Source organism: Ziziphus jujuba, chromosome 11, assembly GCF_031755915.1.
Source record: "Ziziphus jujuba cultivar Dongzao chromosome 11, ASM3175591v1".
In the NCBI taxonomy this organism is placed as follows: Eukaryota; Viridiplantae; Streptophyta; class Magnoliopsida; order Rosales; family Rhamnaceae; genus Ziziphus; species Ziziphus jujuba.
In genome coordinates this window covers 14,041,519-14,055,875 of record NC_083389.1, presented here as the reverse complement: position 1 = coordinate 14,055,875, position 14,357 = coordinate 14,041,519, and the positions used below count along the sequence as shown (strand labels likewise).

General features: G+C 31.9%; 1 protein-coding gene and 1 long non-coding RNA gene across 2 annotated transcripts; both read left to right on the top strand.

Moving 5' to 3' along the window:
* The first annotated feature begins 246 nt into the window (after positions 1-246).
* Positions 247-2,736, top strand: LOC112489844 (uncharacterized). The gene is made up of 3 exons (XR_003054105.3): positions 247-433; positions 591-632; positions 2,490-2,736. It is a non-coding gene; the product is annotated as an uncharacterized LOC112489844 (long non-coding RNA).
* Positions 2,737-3,818: 1,082 nt separating this feature from the next.
* LOC107404998 (protein SRG1) lies at positions 3,819-6,310 on the top strand. Its single transcript, XM_016012010.4, has 4 exons — positions 3,819-4,124; positions 5,098-5,345; positions 5,459-5,783; positions 5,952-6,310. Exons 1-4 carry the CDS (start codon positions 3,873-3,875, stop codon positions 6,192-6,194), a joined length of 1,068 nt encoding a protein of 355 aa, XP_015867496.3. The 5' UTR covers positions 3,819-3,872; the 3' UTR covers positions 6,195-6,310.
* The last annotated feature ends 8,047 nt before the right edge of the window (positions 6,311-14,357 follow it).

Here is a 14,357-nt window from a genome sequence, read left to right as displayed (position 1 = left end):
TCTTTTTTTCATGTTACTGTTTGCTATTTTGACATGGCCGTGGTTAGGAATGTCAATATGTCCCGTCCATCCTAAAACTCATGGTGTACCATCCTTAATGGGGCGGTTTTTTCTCCAAAAAAGGGGACTGTGGGGCGGGGTCGGGCTTAACTCTTTAAGCCCTAATCGAGACCGGGCCGGATCTGGGGATTAAACACCCCTGTATATATTTACTTAATTTTTTTTTTAATGTTTTCACAATTACAAGCCCAGGCCAGCCGACCCTAAGTTAAAACACTCCACTACCACCATCTTCTCCCATTCTCCCTCAGCTCCCTTACTCTGTTGCTCAACCAGTAGTGCCTGCCGCCGCAACTCAACCTTGCTACTGCCGATTCTTCTTCATAGCCGCCGCCACCACCATCAAGCATCACCTCGCTCCCTCAGCCCTCAGGTCAGCCTTGGTTAGGTTTGGAGATCCTTATTTTTGTTATGGTGTTTACTGATTTGGGTTTCTTTTTTTATTTGGTGAATGGTTAATTTATGTATGACATTTTTTTGATTTCCTAACTTATTTTTTTGTTCTTCTCTGTTTCTTTGTTTTGTTTCAGCAATTCCAATGGCTTTTAATTCGCTGAAGGATTCACCTACTGGTGAGCTTCTATGTGGCTATTCAAAATTTGGGTTTTGTTTATATGTATTTAGTGATAAGGATTGTCAGTCCATTGGTCAATACTCTTGGTTGAATGATTCTACTCAACATGTTGTCTATGTAGTGTAGTTGATTCTAGCTGGAATTAAGTAGATGATGTGAAATAAGGTTAATGGATTAAAAGAGTAGCCCATAATTTAAATTTGGTGTTGACAAGGTTAATTTATGCCAATAGTTAAGCCTGGTGATTACTTCTTCAGATGCAAAAATGAAATAAATATGTATATATATATATAATTGATCAGTTGATGACAACTCTAACCTCTTCGTCTTTATAAATTTGGTGAAATATTGAAAATTTGTGTGGCCCAAGCTCAAAGCAACTGCTTTCAAAGTTCTGTAATGTTGATCATATGTGAGGAAACATGCATATCTGGTGCTGTTCAATTTTTATTTTATGCTGTAGGTTTTGCCGAAAATTAGAATATTGCTTCTGTGGGATATGCAAGCTGTTTAGGTGAAAATATTTTCTTTAGACTTTTGATAGGAGGGAGAAGGTTATTCATATTTATTTATTTATTTATTTATTTCCAGATGGTTTGATTGTATAATAGGTTATGGTTCCAAAGGAATCAAATTTGCGCAAGTCAGGAGTATGAGAGTTGTAGTTTTGTTTCTTTCGCGTTTATGACATGAAATTAGAGTGTTGCAATATTTAAGTTGTAATTGATAGATAAGAAAGAATGAGAAGTGTTAACCCTATGTGCCAGACCTAGATTTACTTAGGCATCAAGCTGTTGCCCAGAATTAAGATTTTCATTGTAGTACACTAAAATGTTCATCAAGTGACACTTATTGATCCTTAGAATGGCCCAACTTAGCTTACTATAGATGACTCACCTGATAACAAAAGAAGACTTATGGACCTTCCTACCCCAATTTCTAGTGAATTCTAGTACTTGAATACCTAGACCTTCAAAACTACTAAAAATGGAAAAAGAATATACTCCTAAATAGTAAATGCCTTAGATTCAATAGTAATTTGTGAATGCTATTATGGATTTAGGGGCATCTGGTCCCACGTAACTGTTCTTAGCTGGAATTATAGTAGAGTTGCAATTACTACGGATATGGTAAATTGAATTTATTTATTACAAAAAATGTTTATATTAAATTGTTTAAAATTTTTTGATATTATTTAATATTTTTGTTTATTTTTGTAGCAGTTAACTTTTATCGAACATTCTTCCATGAAAACTTAAGGAATTGAGAAGTAAAACTTTATTATGAGTGCACGCGTATTTTTATAAATTTTATGTTTATGTATTTGGATTATATTATATTATATTTTTTTAGGATGTATTTTATTATAATTATAAATTTGAACTTTGATGTACTTTATTATATTTTTGGTTATTTTATTTACATTGTATTCATAAAAAAAAATACAATTTTGTATAAATTTATTAAAAAAATTATATCAATTATATATATATATATAAAAAAAAACCGTCCTGTATCGCCACCAAATGAGGAATCCCCATTCTCGTCTCATTTTTAAAAAAACAAAAAAAACCACAGAAATGGAATAAAAAATTTTCCACAAAACAGAAATAAAATTTTAAAAACCAATCCCATCCAATACGTTGACATTCCTAGCCGTGGTTACCTAAGCTATACATGATCAACTTCGGTGTCGTCGTTTTGGTTATATTTGTACAGTGTACTCATAGATTTGGTAATGACTCGATATTGTCTTGTTGTCGGGAAACTTTATATACTTTGTTGTCACTGGTGTCCGTGATTAATTTCCACGGTACTTTCCTTTTTGGTGAATATTTCCACGGTACTCTTACAGGGATAGGTGGCACGGAGGTCACTGTGACGTGTTGTGGAATGAAACGTACTTCGAGAGTGCGCATGACGCATAAAAGTCCTTTCCAGCTAAAAAAAAAAAAAAAAAAAAAAAGAAGGAAAAATAATGGTACATAAATGTCCATATGTCTTATCTTTGAATATTACTTATACCGCAATTAAGTATATTGCATTTTAATATTTAAGATTTGGGATAATTACACTTTCAAATTTTGTTTAAAATTTTACAATTCAGCCTTTGCAATTTAAATCCTCAAAATCTCAGAGTTTTAAAATTTAGCACCTCTAATTTGTTTAATTGTATTTTAATCCTATATATCAAATTGGATTTGGAGCCATGTGAGTAATTTGTCTAATTTGTTTAACTCCATTACAAGACGATATCATTTTGAAATTTGAATGGAATTTAATAGCCATTTGATCCGTCTAGGTACGTCTCTCCGACCAGATGGGTTATTATTATTATTATTATTATTATTATTTTTAATTTTTAATGCCAGCTTTGGCTACTATCAGACCAAACTTTGCCATATTTCTGGGCTCCCGGTTAGTGCCTCGTGTAGAAATATTGTTTCAGCGTAGGTATGTATAAACTCATCCGACAAAAACGCTATACGCTCACTTTCCATCTCAAATTACCAAAAAAGATATTATACTTTTCTTCAAAAAAAAGAAAGAAAAAAAAAATAAAACTGTTTTTCCAATTTATTTTAAAAATGATTAGGTGCATAACTTGCTGGATAAACAACCAATATAATAATTTATTTATTATCTTTATTTTTAGAGATTTATGTTTAGTTTAGTAAGGGATACTATAAATTAATCAACATCAACACAATAAAAATTCAATTAAATTAATTAAAAATAAGTTAGGTCACCTTTAAAGATGGAGGTGATAGGATTGAAAAGGATTCTAAGAGGAGATAATTGAGTGTAGCGATTAGTAAAATATTTGGCTTAATTATTAATTAAGAAATGTTGGAAGTTGGTCATTCAAATGTTTAATGCTTAGCTGGCAAAATTAAAAGTGCTAAATAAATCATAATTATAAACAAATAACGCAAACTTAGTCAATAAAGATTTTTTTATTTTATTTTTTATCATATATTAGTCAACAAGAGCTTTGCTTAAATATATAATCCATATATATATATATATATATGTGTATATAGAATCCTTCACATCAATATAATATAAATTAATGAACATAAAATAATTTTTTGTACTTTATTTTTAATAATTTTCATTATATTCTGATTTTATAACCATGATATCTTAATATAATAATTCATATATATATATATATATATGTATTGAATTGCAAAGACGCACAGGCAAATTAGGCAAACAAGAGAGGGGAAAAGCAATGGAAGAAAATAAATCTTTGTTCGGAAGTTCTCTTCTGGTGCCTAGTGTGCAAGAATTGGTGAAGAAGGAGCCGAATCTTAGTGTACCCTCCAGATATATACGTGCTAATCAAGACCCAATTTTCTTTTCTAATCAACTTTGCTCTCCTCAAATCCCAGTAATCGATCTTCAGAAGTTGATTTCTGTAGAATCAACTGCTTCTGAGTTGGAAAATCTCCACTCAGCTTGCAAGGATTGGGGCTTTTTCCAGGTACACACACACACACACACACCCTTCACTTCCTTCATCTTCTTCTTCATTATTTACTTTTATGATTATCAAGAAATTTGATTAGTGAGCCATTAATTCAGCATATGAGTTTAGTTGTGCTCTTGTACCTTGAATTTGTCAAAGCTTGAGAAAAAGAAAAGAATACAATTAAATGCTTAAATAATTTAAGGGTTAGTGATGAAATTCATCTGATCAGTTCACAGAAATGAAATTAAAGTCAGTGATTAGTTAAAAATAGAAAGATTCTTTAAGCCATGTAAATCATGTTCATGATCTAGATCCTCTTGGACTAGGAGGGACTGAAGGCATGATAAAAATACTAAAATGCAATTTCGCCACGAACACATTAATTCAAGCAGCCTGCCTATCATCGTCTAGTCTGTTGAAAACATTTTTTTGATGGATGTGAATTATTGAACGTCTGGACAAGTCTATATTGAATTTCTGAAGAAGGTCCCACATGGGTTTTAAAAATCTATCCATCTTCTAATAGAATTAAACGGGTAAAATTTGAAAAATACATTCTTCAACCTAATTCCATATGATAATTTGACATGTTTGTCTTGTTGTCGGCAATGATAATTCGACAGATGAATTTGGGATAAAAAACTAACTATAAAAAATAATGAAGTCTTCTTATTCCATGTGACTGAAGGGACAAGTACTTAACACGTCTAATGATCAACAATTATTTATTTTTATTTTTTTTAAAGGTAAATCTAACTATCAACAATATTAAACACCCATTTACAAGCAAGATGATTCCCATAACAAAACCAAAAATAAAAATACCAAAAATGAGATGTATACGTTTGGGTTTGAAGAAGATCTTGCTTATTTTATTTATTTAGTGCTTAATTAAAAATTATTTATTTATTTATTTATTTACTGATTAACAAAGCAAATTAGCAAGAATGGTATCCTAGCTAATTATAGTATGGCAATATTCCAGTTGGTAAACCATGAAGTAAGCTCTTCCTTGGTGGAGAAAATAAAGACTGATATTCAAGAATTTTTCAAGCTTCCAATGGAAGAGAAGAAAAAGTTTTGGCAAAATTCAGGGGAAGTAGAAGGATTTGGACAAGCATTTGTAGTTTCTGAGGAACAAAAGCTAGATTGGAATGACATTTTCTTCTTGACCACTCTTCCAGTCCATATGAGAAAACCGCACTTATTTCCTAAACTTCCTTCTCCTTTCAGGTTAATTAATAGTATCCCTCTTTTATTTTTCTTTATCTTTCCTTTTTTAAGGATATGCTTTTCTATTATCACTTGGGGTGTATCCAATTTATTTATGTATATTAATTATGTAGAGAAACCTTGGAAACATACTCATTGGAACTAAGAAATCTGGCAATGAGAATTCTAAAACAAATGGAACAGGCTCTGAAAGTACAGGCCAAGGAAGTGACAGAATTGTTTGAAGGTGGTCTTCAGGCCATGAGGATGAACTATTACCCTCCATGTCCTCAACCGGAGCAAGTCATTGGCCTAACACCTCACTCTGATGCTGTAGGCCTCACCATACTCCTTCAAGTCAGTGAGGTTGAAGGTCTCCAAATCAAGAAAGATGGAATGTGGGTCCCAGTTAAGCCCTTACCAAATGCCTTCATTGTCAACATTGGAGATATTTTAGAGGTAAACACATCTTTGGTATTTTCATAAATGTTCTTACTAAATGTAATTTAGGACTGTTAGAAAGAGAATTTTGGCCAGAGTAATGGTAGTTAATAGGAAAGTGCTAATTAGAGCTTATATATCAATGGTTGTTTGTATTTTGATGGTTAATTACCTTATAAATGGCAGATTATAACGAACGGTGAATATCGTAGCATCGAGCATCGAGCAACTATAAACTCTGATAAAGAAAGGCTATCAATTGCTACATTTTACAGTCCCAGATTTGATGGTGAAATGGGTCCTGCATATAGCTTGGTTAATGAACAATCACCTCAAAAGTATAGAAGGATTGGAGTTCAAGAATTCTATAGTGGTCTTTTTAAACGTGAGCTTGATGGAAAGTCTTACATTGATTCCATGAGATTATAAGTGCAATTACATGGAGAGAGGAGCATTATAACTCATTGCAATATTTACTACATAATATATGTGCTTTGTAATATTTGTCATTATGGAACAAGAACAAACCTTATATTTGTTAAAAATTAATCCTAAACAAAAAACACTTAGCTCGGGCTAATCCTGAATAATTAAAACTGCGCACTTCTTTAATATTTAAGAAAGAATTGATGTACGCCTGGTTTTGGAAACTTGGTTTTATATATAATATTTTCCTCTGCATCCTTGGTTTGGCACGGTATTTGTACTTATACCATAAGTATGAATAAATATATATATATTGGAACATTCGGTTCCCATGGAAAAACTTCCCACCGCATATTGTTGAATGTTTTCAAAATTTATCCATTTCACAACACGTGGTGGGACTTTTTACCAGACCATAAAGTTCTTCAATAAAAGAAAAGCTATTAGGCTTTTTTGTTTTTGTAGTTTTCTTTTCTTTTCTTTTTTCTCCTTTTTTTTTATTTTAATTTTTTGGACGAAAGGATTATACATTGTATCGAGAAGAAGAGGTTGAGTGGCTATCCTATTCTACTTTTTTTTTTTTTTTTTGAAAGAATGGCTATCCTCTCTTTCTTTTTCTTTTTCTTTTTTTAATAATATACCTAATTTATAAGTTATTCAAAATTTTGTTTTTTTCATGATCCAAACTTTATAAACACAAATAGAAATATTCTATCACCGGAGCTACCGGCTTCATCAAATGACTATACTATTCAAAGTAGAGTTTTTGGTCAAAATAGCCACCTTACAGAATTATTTTTATAAAATAACGAACAATTAACATTTGGGTCCAAATAGCAACATTTTAGCATAAGTGGACACGTTTACCCTTTGGCTATTCAGAATAATCATCTTTCGTCCTCTCTATCTATCTATGGATCTCTCAATCTCTCTCTAATACTCATATCTCTCTTTCTCTAACTTTCGCAAACCTTCTCTCTGTCTGTCTGTCTCTCTCTCTCTCTCTCTCTCTCTCTCAGGCATGTATACTCGTCTTTAAATATTTTTGGTATATATATATATATTATGAATTTGCATATGAATATGTATATTATATTTGTCACTAAAATTTTATATCAGGGTTTAAAAAATAAAATTAAAAAAAAAAAAAAAACCCTGACTCGTTTGCTGTATTTGCTCTGCGGAAAAGATGGAAAAGATGAAGTTTAATTTAACAAATTAACATTTTTCGCTTTTATTATTATAAATGATTATTATAGTAATCAGTTATTATTTGTCTGGGGAGAAGAAGGGAAGTTTGCGAAAACCCAGCCACTATTAATTAATCCCTTTCTATTAAGACTTTGCGATCTTCCTTACCCTTTTTTTCAACTTATTTTTACTTTCCTTTCAATTTATCTTTTACTCTATTTTAATGCGTCAGATTGCCACTAAAATTCTTTTACATAGAGGAAAAAATCTCTTTGCAACAGGAACGAAATATGGTGGCAATATGACACATTTTAAAAGCATTGAGAGAGGGAAAAAAAAAAAAAAAGAGAGAGAGAGAGAGAGAGAGAGCAAAATAATGAATTGAAAGAAAAGTAAAAATAAGTTGAAAAAGTAGAGAAACAATAAAGCCAAAACGGTATTAATGAACAAATTTTTCCTTGTGTTTTTATCAACAACCAAATAAGAAAAAGAGTTTGTTAGGGAAATTTTTGTTTTGTTTTTTTTTTTTTTTAAATAAATTCTACAGGAGAAAAATATTTTTTTTTCCTCCCTTTTCTTCAAACATTTTTTCCTCCACATTTTCTTATCTTCAAACAGCGCATAAAATAATTATCCTTTTGCTTTCTGTTCTACTTTCTTCTTTTAAAAACAAAAAACAAAAAAAACAAAACAAAAAAAAATACAATTTTTTTTTTTCTAAATCATATATAAACATTTAGAATTCTTTTTACACCAAAAATCTTTCCAGTCATTTGTCATTTATCTTCATTTTCCTTTTAGGTTTTTTTTTTTTTTTTGGGAATAAACTTTTAGGTATTATTTGGCACGCAAAATAATACTGTATTAATTTTATTATATTGCATTTAATGGGATTATATTGTATTATATTGTACAGTATTAATATTATATTGTATATTGTTTGATGTAAGATTGTTCTATACAATAATTTTTTTTTTAAAAATAACTTTAATAAAATAAAACTCATTTTTATTATTATTCATGAAATTCATATATTTTAAGAAAAAAAATAGTTATCATGTTATATATATATATATATAAAGGAAAAAAAAAGGATAACAAAAAGACAACTTAAAAAAAAAATAAAAATAAAAAAAGAGTGTTTGTAAGCCTTCAAGGTAAACCCACCTTTATCCGTAGCCCAATTTAGCCGCCTACAGAGCACTAGCAGATCGTGTAGCATTATTAGTGCATCTCTGTTTACCTGCAAGGCATGGAACTGTCTTTGTTTAACACAATCCGGGGGTTTAATACGTGTGCTGCTAATGGAACAAATTTTTGATGCTCTTGAAAGCACAGCTCTCAACTCTTATAAAGAGATGTGGCCATATACCACCTCTTTGTGAAAGGCGGTGCCGTTGTTTGCCTTCACCAAAAGTTGTTGCATTTTTTATCAGTTTCTTCTAGGCGGTGGAAACTGGAACGACCTTACATAATATTCCCCTTAGGGTATGGTTGTTACGCAGGACTGGGCAGGTTAGGACAGGACCCAATCTCAGTCCGGTGTTTGGAAAGTAAAAATGGGAGGGGGATAGATTTGTCCTATTGATCATTTTATCCCAAATGAAGGGGATAGATCTGACCCATCTGGAGACTGGGTCACTTTTGTCCGATTGAGCTCTCTTCGAAGCATCTCTGGCTGCCCCCTTCGAAGCATCTTCAATCTCGCATCACCATCCCCTTCGAAGCATCTCTGGCTGGTGAGCATGTCTTCTTCTTCTATTTCGTCGATCTTCCATCATCATCATCTTGTTATTTTTCTTTGTTTCTTACGTTAATTTTTAGCTAAAAAATTATGAAATATTTTTGGGAAATGTCATTTGTTGATCTGCGAAATAAGCTTCGATCTATTTATGTTAGGGCTTGATTTGATATTCAGGAGGAAGAAGCTTGATTTTGGAGGCTTAAACAACCCTTCAAAGCATCGCTGGCCGGTGAGTTTATCTTCTACTGCATCCTTCCTCTATTTCATCGATCTACCATCATCACCATCTTGTTCTTCTTCTTTGTTTTTTACATTAATTTTTTTAGCTGAAAATTTATTAAATTTTTTTGGGAATGTCAGTTGCTTTGTCGATCTTCCATCATCATAATTTCACTATTCTTCTTCGGGTTTGTACATCATTTTTTAGCTCGAAAATTATGAAATTATGGCACCTGAAAGCAAATGTTGTTCAATTTAAAGTCTTCTAGAGGAAGATATGGCCATTTTACCAAAGGGGTGCTGGTTTGCACGTGAACAGTACTTTTGTGCAAGACAGCTGGAAAACTTATTTATCTGTGTTCTCTTTTATTTTGGATCTATATTTATGTTTTTGTGAAGGATTTCTTCGTTGCTTAATTCTTTATCTCTTTGGTAAATTCCATTGAGAGGTGAAACCTATGGATATGGTGAAATGAAATTAGAAGCTAAAACCTCAATTAATTGTTTGTTAATGATTTAAATATGTTCACTTGATTGCCTGGTAATACATTACATATCATTAATGACTTAAGCCAACCAGTCACTACTTCATTAACAAAGGGTCAAGAGACTATCATTCATTAGTCGTTGATTCTTTGACCAATGTTGGCAGTTAGAACTTTTGAATAAATTAGATTTTCTTACTGATGGAGCTTAAACATATAATTTTATTGAGCCACCCTCGAGTTTTGCATAACTATAAAAACGAAATAAGGTCATTCACTTTCATAATTGAACACTACAAAAAAATACAGGCCATAACATTTTTGTACTTTTTCTAGCTAAACATTTTTAGAGATAGAAAATGTCATTATTATACTGTGAACAATAACCCAGTAGCCAAAATTTTCTAGCTATAACTATTATCATTTGCCGTGGTTAGAAGTGTTCATCTTATTTATCATAACTATTTTTGTAGTTAAAACTAATTGCTGTGGTTAAAAACTAATTGTTAAGGCCAACTATAACACCCTGTTCCAAAGTACAATGGAAATTTTCCAACTTTAACCGAGATTGACCGTTGACTTTGACCGTTGATCGTTGACCGAAGGGGTCAAAAGTTGACTTTTTGACTCGGATGGAATTCTAGGTTGACTGAGGTACCGTTATGAAGTACATGTTGGCACGAGTTTGTAGACTAGTAGCACATTGAAAACGGAGCTACGGTTGAAAGATATGAGCGAAACAAGATTGGAGTCCAAACTATCCAGGGTGCCGAAGTTGACTTTTTATTTATGGGGAAATGAGCTTTGACTCATACATGGTTGTGAAGTGTTCGTCGATGCGAGTCCATAGACTAGTGGCACGCCTGATTTGAACATCCCGTTAAAAAGTTATGGACCTGCAAAGTTTTTAAAAAAATATATACAGTATTATTTTAATATTATTTTTAAACGTGTAACAATGTGCCACGTGTGACTCAATAAATATGACCATGTGTCACCATGATGAGATGCCACATGTCAACCATGCTTAATACCATATTATTTTATTATTGTTATTTTATATAATAATATTATTTAATTATTTTATTTTATTTCCTTTTTCTTTTTCTTTTCTTTTTTCTTTTTTTTTCCTTCCCCCACGTGGGAAAAAGACCCAGCCCCCCCCCCCCCTGAATTCGTTCTTCTTCTTCTTCCTCCTTCTTCTTCGTTTCCTTTCCTTTTCTTCCTCTCGGGCCCTTGCCGTTTCTTAAATTCCGGCCACCACCTTGCTACACGCGCCGGCCAGAGAGGAGCGGGGGATGGAGGTGAGCTCGGCCGTAAAATTTTACGGCCACCAGTCGCCGGACGCGCCCAGATCGGGCCGGAGAAGCCCGACTGCTGAAAATTCTCTCTCTCCTTTTTTCTTGTGTTTTCCGGCCATCCCAACTCAACCCATACCTCTATCCCACCATTTTCGACCCCTCTGAGTCCATTTCCGTGATTAGATTGCCCAAAACCCCCACCATTTGAGAGATCTCTCAAGTTCAAGTTCGGCCGGTACTTCTTGGGCAAATTCCGACCACCACCGGCGAAATTGGGATCAATGGAGGCCGGTAATGCGATCCTCATTTCACAAGCTTTGATTTGGTATATTACTCATCAATTTTGGTTAACGTTTGTGTTAGTCCCCCCGGATACCAGATATTATTTACCCGAATAAAATATTAATTTATTTGAGATGTGTAATATTGTTGTTCTAGGAGCACGTGTACATCGTGGAATTGATCCCATGGAGGATCTTGGATTAATTGCGTGCTCGAGGTGAGTGACCCACCTTCAAAATTATTTTGGGATGTTAAAATATATATATTTTATGTTAATTGGTTATTTGAAAATATGTTTGATGTGTTGAATATTTAGTAAATTTATATTTGGAATTTTTGATGCCAAAATTGAATGGAATTAAATATTTGGGCATCATAAATTATGTTGGTTCTAAAGAATTTGAGATTTTGGTAAATTTTATCAAATTTCATTGTTGAAATATCTCATAATTAAATATTTGATAAATATATTTTATGTATTTGATATTAAAAGAATTTCCAGATAAATGGTATTGCTAATTTATAATGTTTTTAATATACGTTTTGGTGCCAAAAGAATATATTTGGAAATTTAAAGAAATTGTGGTTTGATTTATTTTAATTATTGCTATGGTTATTAGTTTTAAAAATTGTTTTGGGGTATAATATAATATATATGTGTTCGAATAATTTGGCTTATATACCATTTGATTGAATGTTTGGATTATGCATATAAAAATAATTACCTTATTAAATATGAGTTGTCATTTTACGTAAGGTTTGACAATGTATTAAATGGTTTTATATTCTAATGGGTTTATAAGTGAACTTGGAGTAGTTAAATATTTTGGTACGTAAATTGAAATTTTAAATCATTTTGGAAACTATTTGGTTTGAGAAACTAGATTGAAAATCATATAATTTTAAGCACGATCAAATATTTTATAATTTTATGTGCTTAAAATTAGTTTATGGTAAATATATTTCACTGTGGTATTTCTGGTTTTCGTATGAAATGATGTTTTGAGATTTTGAAATATTTGAACAAGCGGTTGAACTTGACAATTAAATTATGATTATGATACAATAGGATGTATCGGTCATTTTAAATTGATGTACCATGTAATGCCAATACCTTGGATCAGTATTATATTATATTATATTACCGCGCGTTGGGTTTACCACGGTGCCGTGAGGTTGGTTTCATCCAACGGTTATTTATTATTACCACGGACTGTGAAGTCGGGTTTATCCGATGGTTTATTATTATTACCACGGTGTCGTGAGGTTGGTAGTGTCTAACGGTTTATTATTGCCACGGACCGTAAGGTTGGGTACGTCCCGACGGTTATTTATTATTTCCATGACACCTTTCATATATTGAGGGTCGTGAGGTGGGTGTATCCCACGGTTTACAGATTGATACATCGTATGGTACATTGTATATGTTGTATAAATTGTTGTTTTTATTATTTATTTAAATTTAAAGCTTTACACAAATTTTATGGAATTGTTATCGTAATTTTATTACCTATTCTCATTAATGTTTAAAAGTTATTTGTCTTGATTTTATTATTTAAATCGATTGATATTTTAAAATAAATTCTATTATATTTTTTATCAATTGTTTTATATAGATGTTTAAATTGATTTAAAATATTCCTTTGGTTATATCCTTGATTTAAACAATAAATTTTATAATTTATATATTGGATTTATTTTTGTTCTTATGCCAAATTTCTTTAATATAAGTATTATTTATGATTTTAATTATGGTATCCAATGATGTCTTATTCTTTATTTCCATTATAAATTTGGATCCTTAAATTCTTGTATTTTATTTGAAATTTATTGACTAATTGTTTTCCTTGATTTTGGGATATAAAAGATTGGATTTTGCGAAAATGTTTTAAAAGGGGAACCTTTCCAGCGGAGTGAATGGTGAGGGTTTTGAGAGAAATTATTATTTCCAATTAATTATTATTATTAATTTATTTATTCTTAATTAATCAAGTGTACTATAATTATTATTATTATTGTTATAATTGTACAGTAGATAGAGTCACTCACTGAGATGATTAGCATCTCATATTTTTTTTAAATTCCGTTCCCGTAGGTCCAGGTTGGGAGACGTTGATCGTCCGGGGCGAGCCCGACATCTCAGTTCATTGCTGAAAGTCTAAAAAGCATTTCTTTCCTTTTTCCTCTCCATCTTGTATTGTTTCATCTATCATTGTATTAATTCCACATTTATTTGTATAATGCTCTGTATACTGTATTGGACCTTTAGTTATTAATTATGCACTAATTTACTGTTATTCTTTTGGAGTGCTGCAAATTTGTGGAATTAATTTGTAGTAATGTGGGAGGAATAAGAGTATGTTTATAGAAGTGTGTTTTCAGTGTCGGAAATTTGCGGTAAGTCCAACCCTTAGGGGAGGTTCTGCCGGATTTTCTATTGGAAGGTCCGATAGGGTTTCCTTAGGATCAAGGCTTGTCTAGGGTTCCGGTGAGAAATTTTGGACGGGTCCTGATACCAACAATAATTTTAGGCACAAAATTCATCAATTTTGGGTCTGGACCTCCTGAAAGCTAGGCAAGAACATGCTTTGATTAAAGAGGAAAAGTAGAGAAAAAAAGGAAAAAGACTACGTTAATGATGAATGTGACTCAAAATGCTGATTCCCTCTATTAATTAGAATGTCACGGCAAACATACTCTTTGCAAGACCATCGTTAGCCTTGGTTAGCCTTATTTAAGTGTTGAATTTCCTCTTTGAGTACCTCCACAAAAAGCTTCTTAGATGTACTAGATTGGTAGAGTACAGAGTCTATGATAGCTTCTTCCTTTATCATTCTCTCTTCTTCCATCATACCAACTGGTAAATTTGGTGTCTCTTTTACAGTCCAACAACAGTTTTTGCTTCTTCTTTTTCTGTTTTTTTTTTCTTTTCTTTTTTTAAAAT